The sequence below is a fragment of the Echiichthys vipera genome (assembly GCF_963691815.1).
Source record: "Echiichthys vipera genome assembly, chromosome: 11".
Taxonomy (NCBI): Eukaryota; Metazoa; Chordata; class Actinopteri; order Perciformes; family Trachinidae; genus Echiichthys; species Echiichthys vipera.
The window spans coordinates 15,004,892-15,030,313 of record NC_139836.1 but is presented as its reverse complement, the minus strand read 5'-3'; the positions used below and the strand labels follow the sequence as shown (position 1 = coordinate 15,030,313).

General features: G+C 42.4%; 3 protein-coding genes across 3 annotated transcripts in view; 2 read left to right on the top strand and 1 right to left on the bottom strand.

Moving 5' to 3' along the window:
* Positions 1-1,401: 1,401 nt before the first annotated feature.
* Positions 1,402-15,500, top strand: tarbp1 (TAR (HIV-1) RNA binding protein 1; the record flags this gene model as incomplete). Its single annotated transcript, XM_083923134.1, has 29 exons — positions 1,402-2,326; positions 2,406-2,503; positions 2,593-2,662; positions 3,362-3,516; positions 3,632-3,684; positions 4,274-4,371; positions 4,465-4,600; positions 4,689-4,785; positions 5,430-5,519; positions 5,641-5,788; positions 5,870-6,136; positions 7,049-7,146; positions 7,237-7,395; positions 7,474-7,703; positions 8,011-8,254; positions 8,577-8,765; positions 8,849-9,039; positions 9,121-9,192; positions 9,276-9,396; positions 9,884-9,994; positions 10,098-10,247; positions 10,714-10,800; positions 10,888-11,093; positions 11,176-11,257; positions 11,344-11,515; positions 11,618-11,803; positions 12,451-12,575; positions 13,372-13,508; positions 15,279-15,500. 29 exons carry the CDS (start codon positions 1,402-1,404, stop codon positions 15,460-15,462), a joined length of 4,881 nt encoding a protein of 1,626 aa, XP_083779260.1. The 3' UTR covers positions 15,463-15,500.
* A 723-nt stretch (positions 15,501-16,223) lies between these two features.
* On the top strand, positions 16,224-19,024 carry LOC310953958 (5-hydroxytryptamine receptor 1D; the record flags this gene model as incomplete). The annotated part of the gene is made up of 3 exons (XM_083923226.1): positions 16,224-16,374; positions 17,380-17,540; positions 17,708-19,024. 3 exons carry the CDS (start codon positions 16,224-16,226, stop codon positions 19,022-19,024), a joined length of 1,629 nt encoding a protein of 542 aa, XP_083779352.1.
* Positions 19,025-19,889: 865 nt separating this feature from the next.
* The window catches only part of slc35f3b (solute carrier family 35 member F3b), a 49,687-nt gene continuing 44,154 nt past the window's right edge, over positions 19,890-25,422 (bottom strand). Inside the window, exons 5-8 of the mRNA XM_083922612.1 lie at positions 24,605-24,730; positions 23,914-24,106; positions 23,674-23,763; positions 19,890-22,564 (exon numbers count right to left, since the gene is read on the bottom strand). Coding sequence (XP_083778738.1) covers positions 22,323-22,564; positions 23,674-23,763; positions 23,914-24,106; positions 24,605-24,730 — 651 coding nt within the window. The 3' untranslated portion in view covers positions 19,890-22,322. The remainder of the gene's footprint in view (positions 22,565-23,673; positions 23,764-23,913; positions 24,107-24,604; positions 24,731-25,422) is intronic.

Sequence of the window (25,422 nt, the reverse complement as noted above, 5' to 3'; positions counted from 1 at the left end):
AGGAGGATGGAACAATAATCCAAGTGTACTTCACTTTCAACATTACTGCTGGCACGTTATGGTCCGCTGTGGCATTGGAGACAGGAGACGGAGACAACGTTCAAGCATGGGATGACACTACATGTTTGTTAGCTGTTGACATGTCATCAGTGGTGCCAGCTGAGGATGATAACAACATTACACCTTCTCCTTTTGATCAAGCCACTGGTGTTGTATTAGACCATAGCTACTTGCCAACCAGCTTTGGGGCCCTGACTAAGAATGCTCTGGTGTGTATCGCAGTGTTCTCTGTTAGACATGTCATTAAGAAGCTGAAGTGTAATGTATGCTGCAGTAGTTTGGTTAGTACAGCCCTGCCTTCATCTCTCGGTGAACACTATCATCTGCTGACCTTGCGTCTCAATGGAGGCCTGCTGATACCAAGCCAGGGTACAGTAATGGTGATTCGCTCAGCTGAGCAGTGCATCAGACGTGTCTCCAACACTTCGTCTGCGGCCCATCAGTGCTTCGAGTCTCTACTGAACAGGGTTGTGATAGCAGATATAGGTTCTGAGGATATATTTAATCTTTGTGATCATATTGCTGAAACACAAGATGGCATTGACAACAATCGCTATTTAATTTCACTCATTTTGTCTAGCTTTCACAAGTTGAGACAACACCATCTGGCCAAAGTTCATACTCTCCAACTACAGAGCAAGAAACTGTGGAAAGTAGTGTTGTTGCAAGGATACTAAATACTTTAAATATAAACTATATAACATCAGGTGTATAGATTGTAAATATTACAACCAAATGTGTATATTGTAAATAATGCAATAAAGTGTATTATTTGTTAATGTTGCAATAAAGTGTATATTTTGTGTAGCTAGATCATTATCAATAGTTATTTTACCAAACTTATACAATTCCTGTGTGTAATACAGTCAATGGTAAAGACCTGCCCTGTCTTGTTCTTTTTCCAAATAAGCATGTAAATGGCTATTCATCAATATTAAAATGTATATTCAAAAAAAATCTTTGCTTGTTAAATATATTCTGTGCATTGTCTATAGTAATAGTTATATATACACTGATGATTTAATTCCGCATCACCCTGGCTTCTACTGACGTTCGTTCATTTAAAAGCAGCGCTACCCCGTACCAAGATGGCGGCTCTGTTGACGCGTTCGTTCCGATTCTTGTTCAAGGGCTCAGGCACTCCAGTCATAATGGTCGCAACTCTCGCTTCAAACTGCTCTGGTTATGGTCACGCTCATTCCTACCTATCGCGAGAGTTTGAGATTACGCTCGCGGAAGTTTACGTTCTGTCTGGGAAAACGTGTCGCTCATGCAAGTGTTGAAGAAAGAGCCGCTTGCCGGTAATAGTTTTTTTTCCTGGCAGCGTCGCTACCCTCTACAATGTATTCTGTTTTAATTAACGCGGTCTTGTCCAGCTCTCCTAACTATGACCTTTTATTTGAGTCTCTGACCTGGAAGAGTGACTCGTGGCCGGGGACGGAGCGAGTTGAGGCGCTGACAGCTTTCATTGAAGGACTCGGACATCTTTTGTCCGACTCCGACACTTCTCCCATTTCAGATGCGAAAAGAAGATATATTAAAGAAAAAATCGACTCGGTGATTTGGACCCAGTCTCTTCCTCTCCTCTCCAGAATATCAACAGAAGCAGGTGAAGGTATGTGGTGCAGAGAGAGTACCGCTGCTGCCTGCAAACTTGTGAGTGTCTGTGTCCCGCTGTGTGACGCGGCTGTGCCGGGGCGAGTAGCCCTGTCTGTGCTGCCGTCGCTCCAGCTGTCAGAGGAGGAGGTGCCCGCTCCGGGACGACTCAGTGTGGAGGTTGCCAGTGAAGTCATGGCTGCTCTCATACCTTCTCTATCAGCGGATGAACAGCTCACACTCACCACCCTGTCAGCTGCCTTGTCCTGCATCAAAACACTCCCTGGTGCATTGGTCTCCAAAATCACAGTCAGGCTTCTCTTAACTGTGCTGAAGTGCTGCAGCGGTGCGAGGTTCACTAGCATCCTCAAGTTGATCCTGGATGATCTGTGCAGCTGGCACTCCACTGACCGCACACCTGTGGTCACAGAGCGGGCACTGCTGTGTTTGACCGGACTGTCAGACCACCTGCTGAAACCTCACAGCCTCCCTCCCTCTTCCTCCTGTGAGTCTGACCCTCGCCTGTGCCTCCAGTTCTGGAGGGTGGTTCAGGATGGACTGACGCACAGAGATGGGGTGTCACGGAAGAGGGCGTTGTACCTGCTGAAAATGTGCGTGTCCCTTTCAGAGGAGGAGGGGGTGGACTGTCCTCTGTCTCCATCAGAGCAAGGTGAAAATGCTCAGATTTGCTGAACGTGTGCCAACTTGTTGTGTGGTTTGATTTCTTACTGTCCTTGAAACCGTTGCAGATGACATCTTGTTCAAATGGGCCTCTAACAAGAGCAAGTTGCTTAGAGAGTTTTGGGAGGATTATGCGCTGGTGATGGAGACCCTGGAGGAAAACCAGGTAGAAAATCCCACATGTTCACCCTCAGTTTGGAGATGGGCCTCTTGATACATGCTTTGTAATGGTACTTGTCTCTTCTCCCTTTGCAGATTCATGTCGTCCGGCCAGTTCTAAACAGAATAGACACATTGATCCAAACTACAGTGAATGATAGTCAAGGTAATAATAGTTCTGGGCAAAGTTCTGAGTTGCTTTCGTTTGATTTTTTACTGAATGTTTGTAAATGTTTTGAATCCCACTTTAGCAAATTAGTTTTTTAATCAGACCTTGGGCTTTGTTTTGGTGTAGGTCAGTGATACAGCAGTTGTTAATTTTTTATGAGGGCTAGAATCCATTGCATTAGTTCTCTTTGAATCAAAAGGTCTCAACCCTTTTTTTATACTGCTTCCATCTGACTGTACAGTAGATGCTATCGATCTAATCATATCATATAAGGTTCTGTTTTGTAAAATGTGAGATGTCCATTTCTATTATAAAGCTGTTTGAGGTTCTATATAAATCCTGTGAAAGTATCAAAAGGCTTGTGCCTTTAAAGGAGCTGTCAGGACTTTTGTATGGTTGTAATGTCATTGCGATGTGAAAATGAGCATAATATGCGAATTTGAGCTTATCAACTCTTGACAATTTAACACTTGAGCTTGTAGAATTTCAATCGGATGAAAAAAATTTGAGTTATGGAAAATAAGTGAATGGCATAAGGTACATCATTTAAATAAACTCATTCAAAACATATTTAAATAGCAGACCTTTTATTCACTTCTATACAATAAAGATACCACTCAGTAAAAAAAACTTAAGTCAAGTGCCAACCTGGTAGTTGTGGCTGTTCTCTTTGTCAGTTCTCTGTCTGTGTTGCAGCTATGGATCAAGGCTTCTTCCACCCCTCCTGGCTGCTGTGTGTGTACCAGCGAATGTTCCACAGTGAGAATAAATCCTTAATGAGAGAGGGAGTGTGTCATCTGCTTGAGCTGCAGGTCCTCCAACAGCCAGCCTTTGCATTGGCCCTTTCTCAGGTACAGGCGCGCACATGCGATGTAGTCATTGTGATTAATTCATTCAATTTCACAGAAATCATTAAAAGTAAAATCTGTGCCTTTAAGTTTCCTCTTCTGTTGCTTTTTTCCTCAGTTCATCGTTGGCCCTTTTATGGATGTTCTGTCTGAAACTTCACTCTTCCACAGGTGAGGTTTAAAATCAAGCAATTTAAAGCAATTCTTAACTTCCTTGCATGTCTCACAGCCCTTACGTCAAAAGTCCCCCCCCCCCCCCCCCCCCCCCCGCCTGACCTCTGACGCTCCTCCGAAGTTTCGGACCTCCAACTAGGCAAACTGCACTGGAATATCTGTCAAAGTGGAACCTCCTACTATCCAATTTGAGGAAGATCAGCCTACCTCGAATTCCTTAGTAGGAGCTTCCACTTTGACAGGAATTCCAGTGCACTTTGCCTAGTTGGAGGTCCGAAACTTCAGACATCCCATTGCACTTGAACGCAGCATGAGCAGCGCAAGTGAAACAGAGCGATGGATTACAGGCAGGAAGCCCGGCAAATCATTTTATTCGGACCGAATAAAATTATTGCTCAGACTCTTATCAGAAATAGTTTCAACACCTGGTGGATTTCTCGTACATTTTAGTGTGCCATACGCTTATTAGGAGCATTTTAAGATTACAAAAGAAAAGTGTAAAAATGCCAGAAAGGTAAGAATTGCTTTAATAAAAGCAGGAATTACTTTTGTTATTGAGGGTTTCTCCACTTCTGTCCACATGTAGGTCAGCCGGGCAGAGTGTAGGCGATTGTCCTGAGCTCGGGGCTAAACTCCAGGTCTTCATGGTCACCTTCTTCAGCAGCCTTCCATCAGAACATAGAGGTAAAGGACAACACAAGCGAAGAATACATGTCAACAAAGTTCTGACTCACTTCTCACGACTGCCCATCTCCGACCGTTGTGTTTGCTTTGTAGGCCGTATGTTGCTGCAGATGATTCAGCAGCTGTGCTCTAAGCACTGGTGTGCAGCACCCCTGCTCTTCCTCTCCCAGGCTCTATCCAAGCTCCTTCCAAGTCCACTGCTTGGGATTGATGGCCTCACTGCTCTAAGGTACCTCACCATGGTTACAGTTTGACAGACTGCATGGTAGCTGTTTATGCTTAATATGAAAACTCATTTAATCTGCTACGTTGTACAGGGAAGTGCTGTGCTCCACCATGATTACCCATCAAGTCCTGCTGAGAGGTGCCTCTCAGTGCTTCCTGCTGAAAAGTGCCCTCTGTCTCACAGAAGTGGTAAGACATAAATAATTTGCATAACACCTTACTTTTTAATATGACAGCTCTATTGTCAACCACATTTTAAAAATCATAAAAGCTCATTATGTATTTTTCCGGTTTTGACTATTAAAGTAGCCAGGATATTAAGTGAATATTCTATTAAGTTCATTTCTGGTCAATGGTGGTGAGGTAAAGTTATGATCACAGAGGTGCTGAATGCAATACTACTGCACACTTAAACATCTTTTTTGATAATGTAATCCAAATTATATGAGTATACTCTGATAAAACACATCTGTGTTGGTGTTAATATTTACATTTTTCACCAAATTTATAAAAAAATCTGCATTTTATGGGTTGAAAATTGCTCAACAAACCCCCTACGGTTCTAAATCAGCTCTTACCTTTCAAGTCCAAAACTGAGGTGGAGTCGTCCTGTTGGGACTTCTCTATGTCATCAAATTCAAAAATGTTACTCTAATCTGAGGTGGGCAGCTCCACTCCCCTTGCCCTCTCTCTGTCCCCCTCTGAGCACCAAACACTGAACTCACCATAGGACTGTTGTGCTGCATAGTAAGGTGTTTCTGTTATTTTGTCCAACCCCTGTACTTTCATACACAGCTTTAGAATTAGTGAGTGATTGAAATATCTCTTTCCAGAGCGCAGTGACCCTTGATGATGTTTTTAGTTTCCTGATGCATTTTCGGGCCGACGAGTCACTGTGTAGAGGGACACAGATTTGGAATCAGGTACGCTGTATTAGACACATTTGAAGCAACATTTGACATTTTTGCAAGTGTTAAAATGAGCCGTTAGGGAAGTTGTCTGACGGACTTATTGCTACATAACATATGTGTGACTTTGCTGCAGTCATGTGTCTGGCTATTGGAAAATGAAGGCAGTTTCAAGCCCAGGATTATGGACGGAGATTGCACTGCCGCTGCTACAAAGAGAGAAACTGTAAGAAGTTATGTGCAAGGCGAGATACAAGCCTATCTCCGAGTCCCAGCTAGCACTGGTAAGGTTGAAGTGAGATGAATGAATTGAATAATATGGAGACATGATATGTTGGTTTTACGTTAGTTTCCCTGCTCCACAGGTCACACTGAGAGGTTACCTGACTCCAGAGAGGCCGATAAGTTGGCCAGGGCTGTTCTGCTGTGCGTGGACATGGAGAGGAATGAACTCGGAGCAGAGATCGGTAACACTCTGGAGTCATTGCTGTCACCGCTGCTTGACACCCTGAGCAGAGTCAGCACCAACATCTATTTGCCTCTGCGTAAGAGCGACAAGAGCCTGCAGCTTGTGCTCCGACTGTTCCAGCTTGGAGGAACACCAAGCTGTCAGCATGTTGGAGAGGAGCAAGGTTTGTTATGGCAATGATCCATTGTTATAACTGTCATGACCAAACTCATGCATATGCAGTAGGTACAATAGATGGATAGAAGCATTCATATATTAAACAATCGTTATACCTCTACTCATAACTACTATTCGCCTGGTGTCCTATTGGAAAAACATGTCACATTATTCTGTAAACATCACCCTCGTATATCAATCCAGATCTCCATAGATTTAATAAGGATTTAGTCTCTACTCTTTTCTCATAATGTCTGTCCTGTATTCACCCTCTGTCCAAAACAAGTGTTTTAGCGCCTGTCTCTTAAAGTCTGCTCTGATTGGTCAGTGTTTTCCGCATCTGCGCTCTCCCTCTCTGCACCATCATAGCATCGATGGGAATGATTGTAACTGTGCTGTAGCCGCATTTTCTGCCTATATACAATATTGTTGCGACGTCACAACCGTACAAAAGCCCTGATGGCTCGTTTAAGGGCAGCGTTTCTAAATGCGGCTGTGTTCATCTCTCTGTGGATTGAGCGTTTTGACACTTTCACAGAATGTAGATAGCACCATGAGCTGCTTTAAATAAATTTATATTTTTTTAAAAACAATAAGAAATTTTACTTTTTACAATATTGGATCTTTAACTTTTCTTTATGTTTTCTTGCAGTAGTGTGCATTTATTATTTCCTGCCATGGTTCATGGACTGAACCCCAAATTTCTCCCCGTGCTGTGCATGAGTGTGTAAATGTGTAGTTAATGGTTAGATTAGATGTTATGTTGATGTCCACTACCATCTGTGTGAATGGGTGAATGTGATAAGTAGTGTGAAAGCGCCTTGAGTAGTCAAAAGACTAGGAGGGTGCCATTTAGTGCAAGTCCATTTACCACATTGATTGTGTGACATTGCACTCTTCTCACTCATACTTTTCACAGTGGATAACGTGATGGTTGCCATGAAGAGGCTAATTTTCAAAGTTGTCGATCCAATCCTCGAGTTTATCTTGAGGAGGCTGCTTGGGGAGCTGCAGGAGGTAGGCATGCCAAGCAAGACACTTTCACTTCAATAAGCAAAGATGCCCCTTGTTGCAATCTCATGTGTACACGTGCTGTTCTCTTTATAGCTGTTTGATGTGGAGCGGGCAGAGCTGTATCTGTGTGTCCTGAGGCAGCTGGTGCTCATCTACAGTTCTACACCACAACACCACAGTGAAATTCAGCAGACCTATTTCCCTAAGCTCATCGAGTACAGCCTCAAGCTCCTGCAAGATTCAAGCCAGCAGGTACAAAGCTCAGCCAGGAGTATAATTATTCAGTTTGGTTGCTTGATTATTTAACACAGATTGTTTTTCCGTTGCCAGGTCCACTCTGTGGCAAACCAGGTGGCTAGAGCAGTTGCTATGGCAGCCCTGGCTACGGTTTGTGGTCTCGTTGAGCAGGAAGTGATTGACATGCAATCAGAAAGCATTTCTGTTCTGAAATCACTGAATGACTACTTCTACAATCCAGTGTCATCCCCTCGCCAAAGTCAGTCCGCTTTGGGAAACTTCAATAAACGCCTGCAAAAACCACAGATGGGAGACGATTCAAGGTCAGTGAAAATCTGCTTTGAGTCCTCAGTAAGCCTAAAAAATGATGATGATTATGATGAATAACAAACACCAGACTGGTATGATTTTACAAAAACAAAGCATGGTTTGTAGTCAGATATTTTGGTGTACAGATAATGCCTAGTACCAATTTTCAACATATACAATATATTTATATTTTTAAATTATTTTTTCACGCATTTCTTTTTGTTAGACTATTGGCAACTGATTGGTTAGTTTTTATGCTCATTTAGTTTGCTTCTTGTTGTCTTTTTATTTTTTGGTTAATTTTCCCTGTTTTTACTTTAGTGATGTAGGAGTGCAGGGTCGTATGCTGCAGGACTGGGGACGCATCGCTTCCAATTTTATGCGTGACCAGTGGATTTGTCTGAGCTTCTTGATTAAAGCTGCTGGGATTCCTGAGTCAATAGAGATATCCAGAGTGTCTGAGACTCTCAAAGCTGCTCTGAGCTGCAGTGTAGAGGCTCTGGCTCTGCTGCCCAGTGACCTGGTGCTCCCTGTGTTCAGCTATATGGAGACAGTGCTGCCACAAGTGAGTGTCAATCAATTCAGATCAAGCTTTAAAGAGAAAGATGCTAAAACGGAGGGTTAATGCAGGTATATTCAGACAGACAATATGAGAAAAATAATGTATTTTTAGAGCATTAAAGCATATAAACATATTCTAGTAGAAACCCAAAAGGCAAGTATTAACCAACTAAGCATAGTATGTCCCCTTTAAGCATTTAAAATGAGGTGTTTAGGTAAAACAAGGAGTTCTTGCAGTTGAAGTAGAATTTCTCATTTAAATCAGGGTAATATCTGATAAAAGTGTGTTTCTGGTGTATCGTTTTTTGGTGATATTTTGATCCTAGTTACTACTTCATGAGGAGGCCCTGTGTGTGGAGGCTGTGACTCTGAGCTGGGAGCTGGTGCAGGGGCTGAGCACTAATGCCCATGACTTCTGGCCGGCCCTGAAAGGCTTCACCTCCATGGCCTTTCACCGTAAACTGCTCGAGCTGACAGACACTTCTGCTCCAACACTTCTGGCCACCTTGAAAGAGGTGAGTATAATCAGGCCTGTTGACTTGGGCAGCTAAGAGTACTGTGATCGGCACTTTAAACATACATTTGTGATTGTTCTTAGATTGCCACTGAGCTGATGGAGTTGTCTCAGTCAAAGAGCGGAGTGTTCGGTGTGCTGCTTCAACACTGCTGTCAGACTTGGCTGCCTACTGACCGAGGCACCAGCGACGCCACGTTTTCTAGTGTTTTCAGCCACATCAACATACTAACTGAGTCTTGTGTCTACGGACCAGTGTTCAGGAGGGATCAAAGGTATCTCTTAATAGCATTTCTCAGATTGTTAAACTGTTTCTCAGGGCTCTTTTAACTTTTTTATCTTGTTCTTTTTCAAAGGCTCATCCAGGATGTCCAAACATATGTGGAGCAACTGGGTGAAGAATGCGCTGCCAATGTTGCAGTTACAAGGTGAGCTGCAGGTTAAGTGCCACTAGAGGTCTCTCTTGATTTGCAGATGTTCCCACACTTAAACTACTGCTTTTATTTTCCAGTGATAACAGGGATGACCAGTTGCCCCGCACATGTGTACTGGCTTTCCTCAGCCGCCTGGTTTCCTCTAATCTGCAGCATGAAAGACTGATGGAGGAACTAGTTGTGGATTTGTTAAAAAGGGTAGGCTTTACATCAGTTTTGCACATGTGACACAGTTCAAATGAGTAGCCTAAATATTATTATTTTCTTGTTTGAAATAAGTAATTTAAACACAAATTTAATGCAAAATCCCAATATGATCATATTATCATGGCATAATTCCACTGAAAGCCAAGGTACTATTAACAATTACTGTGTTACTGTCATATCTCTAAGATCAGTTTTAAGGATTTGTGTCTCATAGATCTTGAATTTTGTTTTCATCTGAGAATTTTTGCTGATCATGACATGTGACATTGCGACCTAAAGAAAATACTTTAATGTTCTGATCCCCAACAATATGTTACTTGTTTGTACTTTGTTTACTTACGGCACCACATACTTGTTTTGCCGCATGATATTCTGAATTGCACTTGGCCTTTTATGTTTAAGATAATAATTTGAACATCAGCTACAGCTAATTTAACAACACAACTTATCTCCTTCTGCTCCCGACCCATCTCTCCAGGATAATGACATATCAAAGTCAAAAGTGCGTTACTATAGCAACTCTCTGCAACATCGTGTCAAAAACAGAGTATGGCAGACACTGCTGCTGCTGCTGCCCAAACTTAGAGAGGTAAGACGATTACCGGTACACTCACACTTACAATCACACAGGAAATAACCACTCAGAAAGTAAACGTGTGTGTGTGTGTGTTTGCGTTTGTGTGTGCGTGCAGGAGTTTGTCGCCACTGTGCTCAACTGTGTGTTTGAAGCTGGATTCTGCAGTAACCAGGCATCAGTCAAGTACCTGATCGAGTGGATGATGATTCTTATCCTCGTCCGCTATCCACAACATATGGAAAGCTTTTGGGCGTGCTTCAACAGGGTGAGCTCCCACTCTGGATAACTTCCTACCAACAAATACTGTATTATGAGTGAAACAGTTCAATGATTGACCAGGGGTGACCCCGAATAGCTGAGCCTGATTCGACAGCCAATCTCACAGTCAAACTGTTGCTGTGGCGGAAAATGTTTTTATGACACAAAGCATTATTCCATTCAGGCTATATGAGGATGCTGAATATCTGATTTTACAAAGAATTTCTTGGTTTCTCACAATTAATAGTAATATATAGCCTATTTTGGAATGCATTCATTAATGAGAGCACTTGCATAAGAACATAGCACTAGCAGAGGACTCAATATTTTTTTTAAATGTATTAATAATTCTCTGTCTAAATCAGCGGAGGGAGGCGTAGAAACAGCTGTCAGGCAGCCAATAAGAATCAACTATATAAACTTGTAGTTTGGTACACCCCTGTTGTTGACCAATTTCTGTGTTTTCTGTAAAGGATCAGGAAAAGACCAAGACAAGCATCTGCACCTTCTTGTCAGTTCTGGTACATTTCAGTGTCATCCTTCCTAAACTCAAGGAAAAGGTAAAGCCTTTGATGTTTTGTTTTTTTCTCTACTCGCAAACAATTCTCCGCGCATCACCTCTCTGTCTCTTTCCCCGTGTGTTTAAGGAGGTGCATTTGCGTAAAGCACTGGACATCATTCTACAGTGGTGTTTCAACCATAACTTCAGTGTGCGTCTGTATGCCTTACTGGCCCTGAAGAGGGTGTGGAGCTTAGCTGGAGTCTGGGCAGACGAAGGGGCCGACGGGCTGGGAGGGCTGTCCACTGTGATCAAGGCCTGTCTGAACCAGGCTGAGGCCATGCAGAACACCGGGTGAGAGCAGGACCGTGACAGCAGTTGCAAAAACTTTTTGTTGCGTCGTGCTCATGTATGTATTTGCTGTCTCACTATTTAGAAATGCCAACAAGAACTGGACAAGGATTCAGGAGCACTTCTTCTTTGGTGCCTTTCATCCTATCAGGGATTACAGTGTTGAGGTTTGCTTGTACGTTTCTGCTGAACAGAGGAAGCCTGCTAAAATACAGTAACACTGTGTAATAATGCACTTTGTTTTGCTCTCCAGACCATATTCCATACGTTCCCCAGCCTGTCAGACTTGGCTGATGATGAATGGATTCCACCCTGGAAGTTTGAGAAACTGTCCTGTTTCTCTGAAAGTCCATCTTTTCCTTTAAGGAACCCTGCTCCTGACCTGAGCCAGCTCCAGCCTGGAGACTGGATCCAGCAAGACAAAGGTTTAGTAGCACCTATCACAAGAAAAAGGACTACTTGATTCAACATACCATAATCTTACCTCATTTCTGACTGAGTGGTGATGGTGTTGTATCCCCCCCCAGGCGAGCAGAATAAGGAGGAGCGCTGGGCTGAGGTGCAGAAGAAGATCACTCCCTGGAGGTTGGGGATCATGGAGCAGGAGCCTGAACTCCAGCTGGTTCCTCAACAGAGGGCTGCTCGACTAGGCAAACTGCATGGCGCCCTGCTGGTGGTAGCCTCACTTATCGACAAGCCCACCAATCTAGGAGGTCAGGAGCAGCACGATATTTGTATTATTTTACATTTTTGATCATACTTCTTCTTTGTCAGGGAATTATGTGAAATGCCTGCAAAAGTCTCCTTGATTTGCTTAATATTGTGAAGCTTACAGGCTTTTGTTCAGTTTCACAATGATTATCTGGGCAATAGAGGTCAAACACAGCTGCTGCTAAAACCAATCACTTGAGCCCCCTTATCAGAGTTTAGACAGGGAATGCTCAGATTTAAACACAGACACTCCTGTTTTATGTTCTCAACAAGTGTACTCCAGTGCTTTTGGTCCCAGGTGATAAGGGGCTGAATCAATCTAAGTGTGTATTTAGCGGAAAAGACCCATTTTCAAAATCAATATTGATACTGGACGATTCAAGCAAGAACATTAGCTTCGCCGCTCTGTAAATGTTTTACTTGGAATAGCCAGGTGTAGCTTTTTATATCTGTCCTTGCACATGGTGATAGACCAGTTTTTGCTGAGTCATCACTGCCACAGATTGTGATTATTTTCCTTCCTCCCTTTAGATGTCACAGTGTATTTTTATTTACTGCTAGTTGATATTGCGATTGCAATTCAAAGTTCACATTTAGATAGATGGCATTTTTAGGCTTTGCTTCATTTGTTTATTTGTTGTTGCTCTAGGCCTGTGCAGGACCTGTGAGATCTTTGGTGCCAGCACTCTGGTGCTGGACAGCCTCCGCCACGTCAGTGACAAACACTTTCAGTCCTTGAGCGTCTCGTCCGAGCTGTGGCTTCCTCTGTTAGAGGTAAGGGTGCGGGAAAACAATCTCACATTTCACTCAAGTGATCATAATTTCTACTCTGTCTTTAAGATAGTGCTTCCTCAGTGGGTCAGTGACCTGAGGAATGTGTGATTTTGACTTGGTTCGATCTGAAATGATCTCAGTCAAGATCAATGTCAAGATCACGCAGCTGACAGGGGGGGTGGATGCCAAAACAAATGCAGCAGTAAGCTGTAGCTCTCCTAATGGCTTTCCTGTTCTGCTGCAGAACCAACAAACAAGAGAACATATTTTGTCGGAATTCCAAGAAAATAATTTTCTATGATATTATGGTTTACTGACTAAATTATACTTGATGACATACGCCTTGGTGGTAATCTAAAAAATATCTAGTTCATTTTAAACGCATTAGCATTTAAAGAGGTGTATGCTTGGGAGCAGTCTCCTCAGTCTTCAGTCTTATTTAGAAGTAGTGGATGCTAAATGCTCCTTCCACTGAAGCGTTACCCAAGCTCCTTCTTCTTTTTCATGAATTTTGAGAATTCTGGCCCTGATATAGTAACTGCTGAGATGGAAGGGGCGGTAAAGGTTTAAAACTGAATCTAAATCTTGAATTTAAACTCTAGGGATACAATATTACAACGTGACAGCCTGTAATAGATCTTCACATCAGTAAACAGGGCTTAAAGATGTTGCAGATGCATTACTGTCCTCCCTCTTTAAATGTGTATTGACTGTCTTGTTTCGCGGCGAATGTTTGAAATGAAATGTTAATTTCTGTCATCTCTAAGATTATAAACTTTATCTTTCTGTCGGTCAGGTGAAGCCAACGGAGCTGAGTGAATTCCTGCAGGTAAAGAAGAGTGAAGGGTACTGTATTGTTGGGGTGGAGCAGACAGCCAACAGTCAGAGCCTCCAGGACTACCAGTTCCCTGAGAAGACCCTGCTACTTCTGGGGTATGACAGCATTAAAGGCTCTTTTTTTATCAACTATATGGGCATAAACGCATACAAGCTCCTGTCTTCCCATGCCCTTTGTGGCTCTCACATAGATAAAGGCGTGAGCTGACGAGGCTATTTAATGTTATCTCACCAGTTTAGTGTGTTTCCCTGCGGGCAACTCTCCTCCCCACGGCTTACCTGCCGGGGCATGCCGGACTATAATTGGCTCTCCCTAAGGAGGAGAACACAGGAAATTGATAATTCAAACTAATACAAGCAGTGTGATGACAGCAGTAGAAAAAAAATAACCTTATTCTAGTGAATTTTGAGTTGTAGTGCTGCTCTGACAAAAATAGCTTTATTTAATGTAGCTACCTAGAAGTCAACATGAGTGTCGTTCTACGCTTGTACACTTTGTGGCAGTAGGATGATTCACTCTCCTTACTTAATGCATACTGCAGCAGTTCAGCTGACAGGCAGAGAAATAGAGATTAATGTGTCACATCTGTGTAGGTGTCCTGTTTTGTTTTACCCTGTTCAGTCAGAGAGGTGGTAGTAGTGCTGTTAGCTTAAACACCCTGTGTGTGTGAGTTGCATCTTAAGTGCTCTCACAGCTGTGCTGTCCCCAGCACAGCACGGCCCAGCTCTAATCTCTCATCAGGTTGCTATTATCTCACCCAGTTGCACTCAGGATAAATGTAGCTCATCAAATCGGGCTTTCTCGCTGTGTGGCACCCTCTGTAGACTCGTTGAACACCAAACTCATTACCTCTTCATGTTTGCTTTGCATGGCCCAATACACAGAATTGCTGGATGGCAGTATACAGTATACTCGGTTGATTTGTGTTTAAATTGCTTTTGGATTTATGAGTCATTCGTATGAAAAGCTTTTTCCCTGTAATTTTGGAAATTATAAAGGATTAAGTTTGCCACTAATGATAAGGGTTCTTAAATTACATCAACTGGGTGGCATTATTACGCCAAATGAGGACACCAAATGTGGCGTGTGGTATATATGATACACATCAGGGTTAGACTGAGAAAGCAGATGGTTTGCTGTTATATACCCGATATCAAGAAGTCGGTGTTGCCTTATTGCTGACAGAATGCTCATTATCATTTAAATCCTGCAGTGGAATTTCATTTCTTGGCGTTTTTAAATGTCCCATATTTAAAAACAAAAAGAGATTTCCATGTAATTTTTTACTTATAAAGTAGGTAGAGGTTCTATATACATACTTACAACGCTCAATCCACAGAGAAATGAACAGTCCAAATTCAGAAAAGGTGCCTTTTAAACGATCCGTCACGACTTCCGTACTTGTGATTTCACCACTTAAATATATACAGTATACGGTAGGTAGAAAGAGCTGCTATAGTACAAACCTTGCTGCGATGACGGTGCATGGACACCAAGAGCACAGATTCAGAAGACCTGGAAATGATGCTGACCAATAAGAACAGAGCGGGCAGACAGCCAGTATGAGAAAAATAATGTTTTTTTTTGTTTTTTTTCATTAAAGCATGTAAACTTTTTAGTAGAAACCAAAAAGTATGAACCTAAAAAAGGGGACCTGTCTGATTTAAAGATATTGAATACAATCATCAAATCACTCCTCTTTTAATGGCTTCATTACAAAAATGAAAGCACCAAACATGAAAAGCCCCTTTTTAAAACTATTTTGACCAGATATCAACATAAACTACTGTAGATGCTATTTTTATTACTATTCTGTTTCTTTGTTCCACTCTATAATATATTGTTTTCTCTTTTCCTTCTTACAGCAACGAACGTGAAGGTATCCCTGCCAATTTACTCCAGATGTTTGACGTGTGTGTGGAGATACCTCAACAGGGGGTCACCCGTTCGCTGAACGTGCATGTGAGTGCCGCCCTGCTGATTTGGGAATATACACGGCAACATCTCACCTCTGGCTCAACCGAAGTCATCTCTAGACCTGAAAACTGAAGAAGAAACCAGCAGGATGTGACATTTGAACTCCAGATGTTACACGCTCCTCTCTTGTAGCAAATGTGAAAGGCATCTTGGGAAACATAAGGATGATAATGACAGGACCTTTGTGTTCTTTTGAGGTTTTAATGTGGTCAGCAGTCATCAGTGCTGCTCTTGTGCCTTAAAGGGAGAATAGAGATTGGCTCTGGTTATTACATCTAAATATTCCGCTGGGCTTGCTGTTATATTAATAGAGGCAATCTCTGTGTTTGGCTGAGCAGAAGCATTAATGAAAAAGTTCCCCTTTAAGAGGGAAGTGTAATCTTGATGTGAGCAATTTGATTGCACCAGGACTGGATTATAATGTCCATACCCAGGAAACTATTATAGATAATGTATAAATGTTGCTTATCTTCAGGTATAATTGCTTTCCCATTTTTTAGTTGTTTTTTGCAGTTTGTGATTTTAAATTAACGGTCTTTTTTTATACAGTTGAATAAATACAGATTTTTATGTACATGTGCTTTTGTGTTGTATTGTGATTAGAGATTGCATCAACAAAGGAAGCACTGAAGGGGTTAAATAAGGTACAGCAGGTGTTCACGCATCCTCCTCCCTCCCCATAGAAGAGTAAAGGAGTTGGTTCACCTGGAGACCGTCCGACCAGAGGGGAGCAGATGGAGTACATTTGATCACACTCGTTTATTTTTCCATCAAGTCATGCTTGTACAGTACGTGGCTCATCGTGAGGATAGCAGTTATTTTTTGGGTGGGACATGGATGGCCTGGAGGGCTCCTGGTCAGTGTCCCTGCAGGCGGCAGCAGTCAACGCAAGCTGGATGGAGAGCGCGGGCCTCGGTGTGTCCAAGCAGACCCAGCTGGTCCTGGAGATCCTCATGGTGCTTATGTGCTTGGGTGCTGTGACAGGTAAAGAATTGAACTTTTGACCTTTTTTTTTAATTTTTTTTAAAGCATCAACAAAACGTGTAACTTCTAATTCTTATTATGTCCTACTAATTTAAACACAATGTCACAATTAAATTGTTCAATAAGAAGATTACCTCCATACTGTTAAGCAAAGCACATACATTCTTCCGTTTTATTGTTCCAGCAACTCAATGATTTCACACTATTAATGTAGTGGCCTTCCCCATTTTTATTGTTGCACAAATGAAAAATTCCTCATATAATTTCCGACTCATTACCCTGTAATTTGGCATGTAATAGTCTATTTGTAATAGGGCACCATTTAGAAATTATCTGTAAGTAATGGCATTATCAGTGGTTAATAAACCATTTGCTAATACTGTAAAGATAAGTCCCAATCCATTAATAAGAGGCTTGCCAGGTTGTGAAATGTCCCTTTGGCTGCTGCAATCCTCCTCCAGCATTATGTCTGCTTTTAGCTCTTTAGTTCATCAAAAAGACCACTCCAACGGTCTATTTGACTTCTGACCTGGAAAAGAGCTGCAGAGCTTCTGGACCCAAAATGTAGATCATAAGTTTAAAAAAATACTTATAAATAATGTTGACTGTTATAGAATTTCTAAGATGTCATGTGGAAGAAAAATCATATTTTAGTGCCTAACAAAATAATCCATTATGTTGTGCATGGATAAACTGAGCCTTTACATCAAGTTAGACTTGCTTGACTGTACAATTAACCAACAGTCATGAGCTCCGCATTCTGCAGTGCTCTGTAGTACAAATACAAGTTATTAATAGACCAGTTTCCTTGCTATCCACAATTTTCAGAATTTAGTTAGTAAATAACAGGTTTTTTTTTTGTTTGTTTGTTTTTTCTGTGTGGATTTTTGTCTCTGTTGCTGGGTAACAAATAAAAAAGATGGCTGTGTAATCTAGAATCCAACCATTCTGACCTCTGTGTCATTGTGTGTGTGTGTTTGTTTGTTTGTGTGTGTTTCTGTGTAGGTAATATTCTTGTCATTGTTATTGTGGCTGCAACAAAGACTTTCCACTCTGTGACATCAGTGCTGATCATGAACCTGGCCGTCAGTGACCTCCTGGTGGGCGTTGGAGTGATGCCTTTTGTTGCTTTGTCCATCATGAACCGTGGATGGGTGGACTGTACTGTACGTCACCTCTGTCCAGTAGTATCAAATGCTTTAGTCATGTAACGCCGCATCATTAGTGTCTGACATGATCTAAGGTTGACCTGTTACGTCATACCACTTATTTTCCTGTGATTTACTGAGTGTGCATGTGATGGGCTTCTCTCTGTCTCTCTCCTGTCTGACAGGACCTCTGTTTGTACGTGGGTTACACCTCCTCTGTGTACTGTACAGCTTCTGTACTGACATTAGCAGCTATTGCCCTCGACCGCTACCACTCCATTGTGGACTGCCTGCGCTACAGCTCTCGCTGCACCCTGTGGAGGACCTTTGCTGTGGTCCTGTGGATCTGGCTGCAGGCTCTAGTCACCAGTTGTCCCCCCCTGCTGGGCTGGAGCTCCATCAGCTATGTGGCTCCCATGTACAGCTGTGCAGTCAACTGGGCCAGCAGTCCCAGCTACATGGCTTTCATGGCTGCCCTCTCCTACCTCATACCAGCGGTGGTCATCCTCTTCTGCTATGTGAACATTGTCAAGGTGGCCCGCAGCCATGCCAGGCGGATACATACATTGGAGGACTCTGTCCAGCGCAGCAGGAATCCAAGCTCTGCCTTCGCCCCTGGTGTTTTGTCTCACCAGCACTGTGGAAACCTCCACAGCCCCCCGAGACTGGTTTATCATGTAAGTGGACAGTTTGTGTCTGAGGTCAGTAGAGAAGAGGGGAATTATATCAGCCCCGCTCTTCCTGATTCTATGACTGAGCAGAGTAACCCTACATCCAGACGTTTGTGCTCCTTCCTTGCTCAGAGCAACTCCCACCCACCCCTGCAGAACTCCCAGCCGCACCATAACCACCATGGATTGGTCCGTCTCTTCATGGTCATCTCGGCCTTCTTCCTCTGCTGGACCCCGTACATAGGTGTGGCCCTGGTTCAGGCCACAGAAACTGCAATCTTAGGCCAATCCAGCCTTGTCCCACCCACCGCTGTTACCTTTTCATACTGGTTGGTGTTGCTGAACTCTGACATCAATCCACTGCTGTACGCTCTGCTCAGCAAACGTTTCCAGGGTGCTCTTCAGGGACTGAGGCAAAAAATAAGAGCACGTCTGGGGAGTGTGGTGGGCAGGGGGAGGGGGTTCAGGGCAGATGAAGGCAGGAGCAGCGACCCCTGCACTCTGAGCACCACCCATCCTGGTCCACCTTTCACCTCTGAGAGTTCAACCTGTGAGGACTCGAGGTATTCCTCCTCCAACGTTTTTACTGTTAGCACTGACTTCAAGCCTGACGCTGAGGAGCATCTATGCAAAGTGTGCCACCATGAAAATACCTCTCCGTCCTGCTCTGTGTGGCAAGATGCTGCCGGTGAAAGGATGGTGGACTCTCTGCAGGTTCCATTTCGACCACAAGAGGGCAGCAGATTACCTTTCTCTGCTCTGACCAAGGAACGTCAGGCCACCTTCTTCTACGGACAAATAACAGTCAGAGTAGAGCATGATGTTTGTTAGTCTATCAGCGGAAATTGTTGCAGATAACAATCTTAAAGTGTAGGACTAAAAGTGTTTTTTATTATAGGTTGTTGATTATTTTCCCAGTTAATTGATTAATCAAATGTTCAATAAATTGTCAGAAAAACTAAAAAAAACCCTGCTCATTAAAATTTCCCAAAGCCCAGGTTGGCATATTAATTGTGCTTGTTTCATCTGACCAACAGTCCAAAATCCAAATATATTGACTTTAATTAAATATGTAGAAGACCAGCAAATATTATTATATTTGAGAAGGTAGATACATTGATCTTACTTATATAAATACCTAAATGAGTCCTCAGTTCTGAAAATAGTTGTTGATTATGAATCCGTCCATCAACTAATTGATTAATCAATCATTTCAGCTGTAAAAATAACATAAAAGACATATACAAAGTCTTGTGTTGTCGGCCCGATGTTCCGAAACCCCAGTATTTAGTTTGCTATAATATTTTTTGCACCTTACAGTAGTAGCACTCCTGAATTTCATTGTATATTTTGAATGATATGATGACAATAAAGGCATTCTATTCTATAAGACAAAGAAAAGCTGCAGATCCTCACCCTTGAGAAGATGAAAGCAGCAAATGTTTGCATTTTTACTTGAAATGTGTCTAAAATTATTAAAAGACTATCAAACTAGCTGCAGATTAATTTTACATCAATCGATGAAGTGACCGGAGATTACTACATTTTTTTTCAACTTTTCATGTTGCCCTTTGCAATATCCAGTGATCAATAATTGCAAAATCACATAACTACAACACTGAAGACAAAACAAACCTGGACAAGGAAATGTATTGAAAAGAAATCTTTTATATAGTACATGTGATTACACCCGAAGACACCCAACAGTAGAGCTAATAAACCCATCAATTATTCACACTCTAAATGTTTCTTCCTCAAATGTGATAATCATATGTTGCATCTTAGTGTAAAAATCATCATTCCTTACAAAGGTTTACATTTATGTCTAGCAATAATCCCAGAGGAATACAATATTATAATTTATTGTCATTGAGCATGACAATGGGAAACAGTGCTAATGTATTCTATTGCATGAAAAGAAGAGGCAGTGAAGTGGACTTCAGCTGTATCTGCTCATATAGTATGTGCATGCTCGTCCTGCAGATGTCCCTCACTGTCCCCTCAAGGTTAGTCCGCAACCAAATGCAAAAATATAAAAAGTCCTGTCGAATGCGTCAAGAGTTTGTTCCTAAAAAGAACTCAGATGAGTACAAGAGGGATAGTATTAAAGAGTGTCTCTGCAGCAGTCTGTGGTGGCACTGTAAAAAACAGATGGCACGTATAGCGAGCATGTGTGGTCGAGTGATGTTCATACATTCACAACAAGGCAGAGTTTCCACCAGTCGTTTTGCAAGGCGTGGGCCTCAGTCGCTCTCAGGTTCATCCCGGTTGTTAACTTGGCTCAGAAATGTGATTGATGGAAACAGATAAAACTTTTTCTTTTTCTTTTACAAAGAGCAGAGGCAGACTAATGGGAGCCATGTGTCAACGTACCTCCCCTCCAGCCACAGTGAGACAGTTTTCATCTCTTATTTTCTCTGGGAAGAAACGTTAAGTGATAATTGCCGCAGATTAATTTGTGTGCATGTAAGTCTAGAACGTTAAATGTGATAGGAATTCAAAGGGAGGCTGATTGATAGCTATGGTTGATGGTCAAAGTTATTAAAGGGGTAGTTCCATGATGTCTGTCTGTCTTATTATAAACTGTTAGTGCTTTAAGTCCATCCAAAGATTAGTATACCTGAAGCATTTATTGTGAAAATGGGCCAGATAATAGTCTGAACAGCTAATGTAGAGTTAAAACAACGTATTTTATATCATTTGAATGACAGTATCATTTCAATGTCTTGTATATACAGATTATTATATAACAGATTACCTGTATTGCTTGGTTAATAACCTGCTTGCTGCCAGTGTTTTGACAACAGGAAAAGTGCTTTATGGATGGACTGAAAGCACTCACTTTTTGACAAACAAATCTGAACCATCTCACCCATTGAAAAAAAAAACTTATTCAAGAGCAACCCATTCTTACTCCCAAAAATGTCAAATACAGCAGCTCGGTCAGCGCCCCCCATCAGTGTCCAACACAGATGCACAAGGCACCCTTTCAGCATCTGTATGGGGCGCAACGTAGGGTAGTGCAAGTAGGCCATTAGGTCAGGTGGTGGATGGGTCTAACAGACACAGGTCATTCACCCGGGAGACCGGTGTTGCACCCTGTGTTAAACCTAAAGTTTTTTTTAAGTCACACGCACAGGCTACGCAAGTTAACTTTTTCATGTAATGTTCCTTACTGACGCCACAAACGTAAGTTACGTAAAAGGGATACCAAGAGCATTAATACCAAGGGGTCTTGATCAAGCTGCTGGAGTGACAATATGTTGGCAATGGAGATTCTGGTTTTAGCACTCTCGTGACTTAACTGTGGGCCTGAGCAATGGGTGTCAGCACTGACTGAGTGGGAGTCGAGCCCCAGGAAAGCACATAACCACAGGAAGCCAATCAGTCAGACTGTCCAATCAAAGGACCTGACCTCTCTGGATGAACAGAAAGAGAGGCATTGCGAAAGACTTCTTTGTCTCAGATTGATCCTCAGGTTTTCAGACAGGTCGCTTCACACCAGATGAGCCCACTGGGTCCACCGCTCCAGGACATCCACGGTGCGAGACATAGCTATGTACAATGCACGGAAGGCAGGTATTTGTCGTTAAGAAGACCTTGTTTTCAGGCATTCTGCATTTTAGGCATTCTTCTTTGGATCTTAAAGGTGTATAATGTGTCCATGTTAAAGACAAGCAAGTCCAAACGGGGTTAGGTGTGCCTCGAAAGTCTTTTTTTCTTTTCTTCTCAGAATGGAAAAATATCAGGCAAGTTGGCAAGTCTCCCCAGGCGCAAGGATGGAATGATCAAGAGGTACAACAAAATTAATACATGACTCCGTCAGTTATACCTGATAATCTATTGGGTAAGAGGGGTCAAAATTGATATTTTTCATGTCCATGCACCTAATCTGATAACTTCTGAGTGGAATTGACACCAAATGAATGATACACAATCTGTGCCTCCTGCAACTCCCCCCTTGACTGAAATGTTACTGATCAGAGGGCAGTCTCAAATACTTTTTTTTTCATCCAGGGGGCTTTTTGAAGAGAGTGCAGGTCACCAGAAAGGTCATATGTCCCGACATCGATAATATGTGCCTCCCTCTCTGTGTCTGTGTGTGTTTGAGTGGCAATATTTTATAGAGTCAATGTGCAAATGTTGACATGGAGGTCCTCGCTCTCCCTCTCCAACTGAGCCCTGTGGTGGCGCCTGCCTCTTCGCTGCCCTCTGCTGGCTCGTCACGTTTGCGCAGCTTCGTGCTGAGCTGGATGATGCACTGGTCCCAGTCCTCCGGTAACAGCAGCATGAGGAAACCCAGGCAAATGATGAACACAGCAATGAGGCGCACTGTGTTGAAATTAATTTCACATGTGTAGAGGTCCACCACTGTAAAATGAAGGGGATGCATAAGTACGAGCAAATGAAAGAATTTGTAAATAATGCAATTGACGGACAAGAATTTATAGGATTAAAGGGATAGTTTGGATGTTTTGAAGTGGGGTTGGATGAGGTTCCTATCCTACGTCAGGGTACTACCTACAGTAGATGGTAGTTGGCACACTCCCAATTTAGAGAAGGAGCAAGGGCGTACCAACACGGTACAGTACGGCTGATGACAGGGCCAGAACAGGCAGCAGCAAAATGTATTTTAACCACCTAAAAAAAACTTAAAGATTATATATGATTTTAAATGTGCGCTACATTTAGAATATTTCCATGTCTTTTCCTTGCTACCAGGCAACCCTTTCTGATGGTAAACTAAAGCTTTTATATTCATCTATGCTCTCTTCAAAGCCACTAGCCTCCTTTCACAAAAAACAGTAAATTTACCTCGTAAAACACAGGAGTTGCTGGTTTACTGCTGCCTCGGAAGGAGTCTGGTGGCTTTAAAGAGAGCATATATGGATAGAACAGCTTCAGTTTCCCCGTCAGAAAGAGCTTCCGCTCCCTCTCCCCGCCATTTTCTGACAATCTTCAGCTGTTCTAATTAATAAAAATGCCAAAAAATTATCTACAAAAAAGGGCTGTCTGATGGGAAGGTAAAGTGGTGAAAATATAATACAGAGTACACTTATATAGACCAATATAGATTTCTTTTAGGTGGCTAAAATATGTTTAGCTGCCGCCCCCGTCAACAGCAGTACGTTTCTTAGCTTCTTTCTCGGGACTCCTGCCTGCTTCTCCAAACTGATGGCGTGCTGACTGCCATATACTGAAGAAAATACACTCAGTATGCATAAGTACCTCATACATTCCCACTTCAAAATATCCAAACTATCCATTTAAGGTAAACAATCAATAAGCAAAGTGGAATGTAAATTGCTATGAATAACACCAATTATACAACAACAAAAGGAAGCAAATTTGAAATTCAAATTCAATTCTTCATCAAATACCGATGCTAACTTTTTGGGGGGAAGACTGAAATGCAATCAAATATTTAATGGTGGCCGGAATCAAAAAGTTAGCCCTGGGAGGAAAGCCAAGTGACTTACAGGCATTTACAGGAACACTTAAGACGATGCCAAGGGAGATTAACTTTGGGTATGTTATCGCAATGCCAAAGTTCACCAGGATGTTGAAAGCTGTGGGAAGAAGCACAATCAGAGCGGCAGCAGACTACACAAAATGAGGGTGTGAAACCACAGAACTTGAAAAATGATATTCACGGGCTGCATTGTCATTGCAGTATCAGATTTATGCACAACATTGCTTCAAATGTCTTCTTTTCGTACCAAACAACAGGCCTGCAACCCCGCAGAGGTAGGCCCAGGGGATGTGTCCAAGCGAGCCAATGTACTCCACATGTGTAAAATACAGGATGACCGGCACAAAGCTGAGAAAAATAAAGTTGGCGCTTCCAACGATGCTCAGAAAGAGCGCAGCCTCTCCAAACTTGGCACTGCCCAGGACCATCTTGAAGAGCACCTGAGGACAAATAGGGAGGAGAGTCATGAATGCACAAAATCTTCCCCCTTTAAAGAGCACAGTGATACTGCACAGGGCTGCACCTGCCAAGTACATGCCACGGCTCTGGCACAGCGCCGCTGCAGTCTGTTTATCACATTAGGCAGCGCAGACAGCAGGCCAGAGGAGACCAGAGCAGACCAGAGCCCCCGTCAAAATATAGCTGTCCTGTAACCTCCTTGATCAGGACATCGAAGCCTGAGGCCAGCAACCAAACGCTCATATATCACACGCTCCTGTCAGCTGAGTCTTACATTTCATAATCTCCTCCTGTCTTCTGCCACCTGGTTACATAAGCAGAAGGGAGCTAGTCCAGGGATTTCTTATATAAGGCAAGACTATTCATATGTTTCCCTATTTCTGTTCCACTGCAATTGAAGGTGTCACTACAAAGGGATGTTTATGGAAGGACACAAGCTCAGAAGTGTTCTTTACAATTGATCAAATGAAAACAAATACCTTGTAGAGCGCTGACATCGAAGCAGAGGACACAACCAAAGTAATGCCGATGACTGAGTGGCTGTGGAATCCATCAGCATAGGTCATCATTACAATGCCTGCTATGGCCAAGATAGCAGCTACTATCTGTAGAGAGAGAGAGAAGGAGGAACATCAACGAATGACGGATAGGCGACATGCTGCTCGCTGTGTGGTGATAAAGACTGCTGAGTCTTTAATGCTGTGTGACACAGCGGGCACACATGGCGCATTGTTTTTCACTGCAGACGCATCACACGAAAGGCTTGTAATGTAATGACATAATTAATACGGGTTTTGTTTTATAGTGAGCAGACTGCACATTTGAGTAGTTACGCTTTCTCACATAAAGGCAAACACAAGCATACACTCAGTGGTGGAATGTAACTAAGTACATATACTTAAGCTAGCTCAAAGTATTTGCCCTTTTCTTGAGAATTTTTATCTTATGCTGCTTTATACTTCTACTCTACTACATTTATTTAGTTAGTTAACCTTACAGATTAAGAATGTATATGAAAAATACATAACAAAACATATCTTAAAAAACTCAAAGATCAGAGAAACGACAAAGAAATGAATACAGATTTGTGTATCAGAACTTAATGTTTTCTTCTTCCCTCTCTCATTAAATCATCTGAGTACAGCTCAGATATATCTGAGGTAATACGTAATATCATAATGTTATATCACAGGGGCTGATTTTCTACAAAACTAGCATTGTTCTCTGTGCACACACGAAACTATTGAATACAACTCAAAACACTGTAGTACAAATGCCAGGCCAATATGTGGCACTG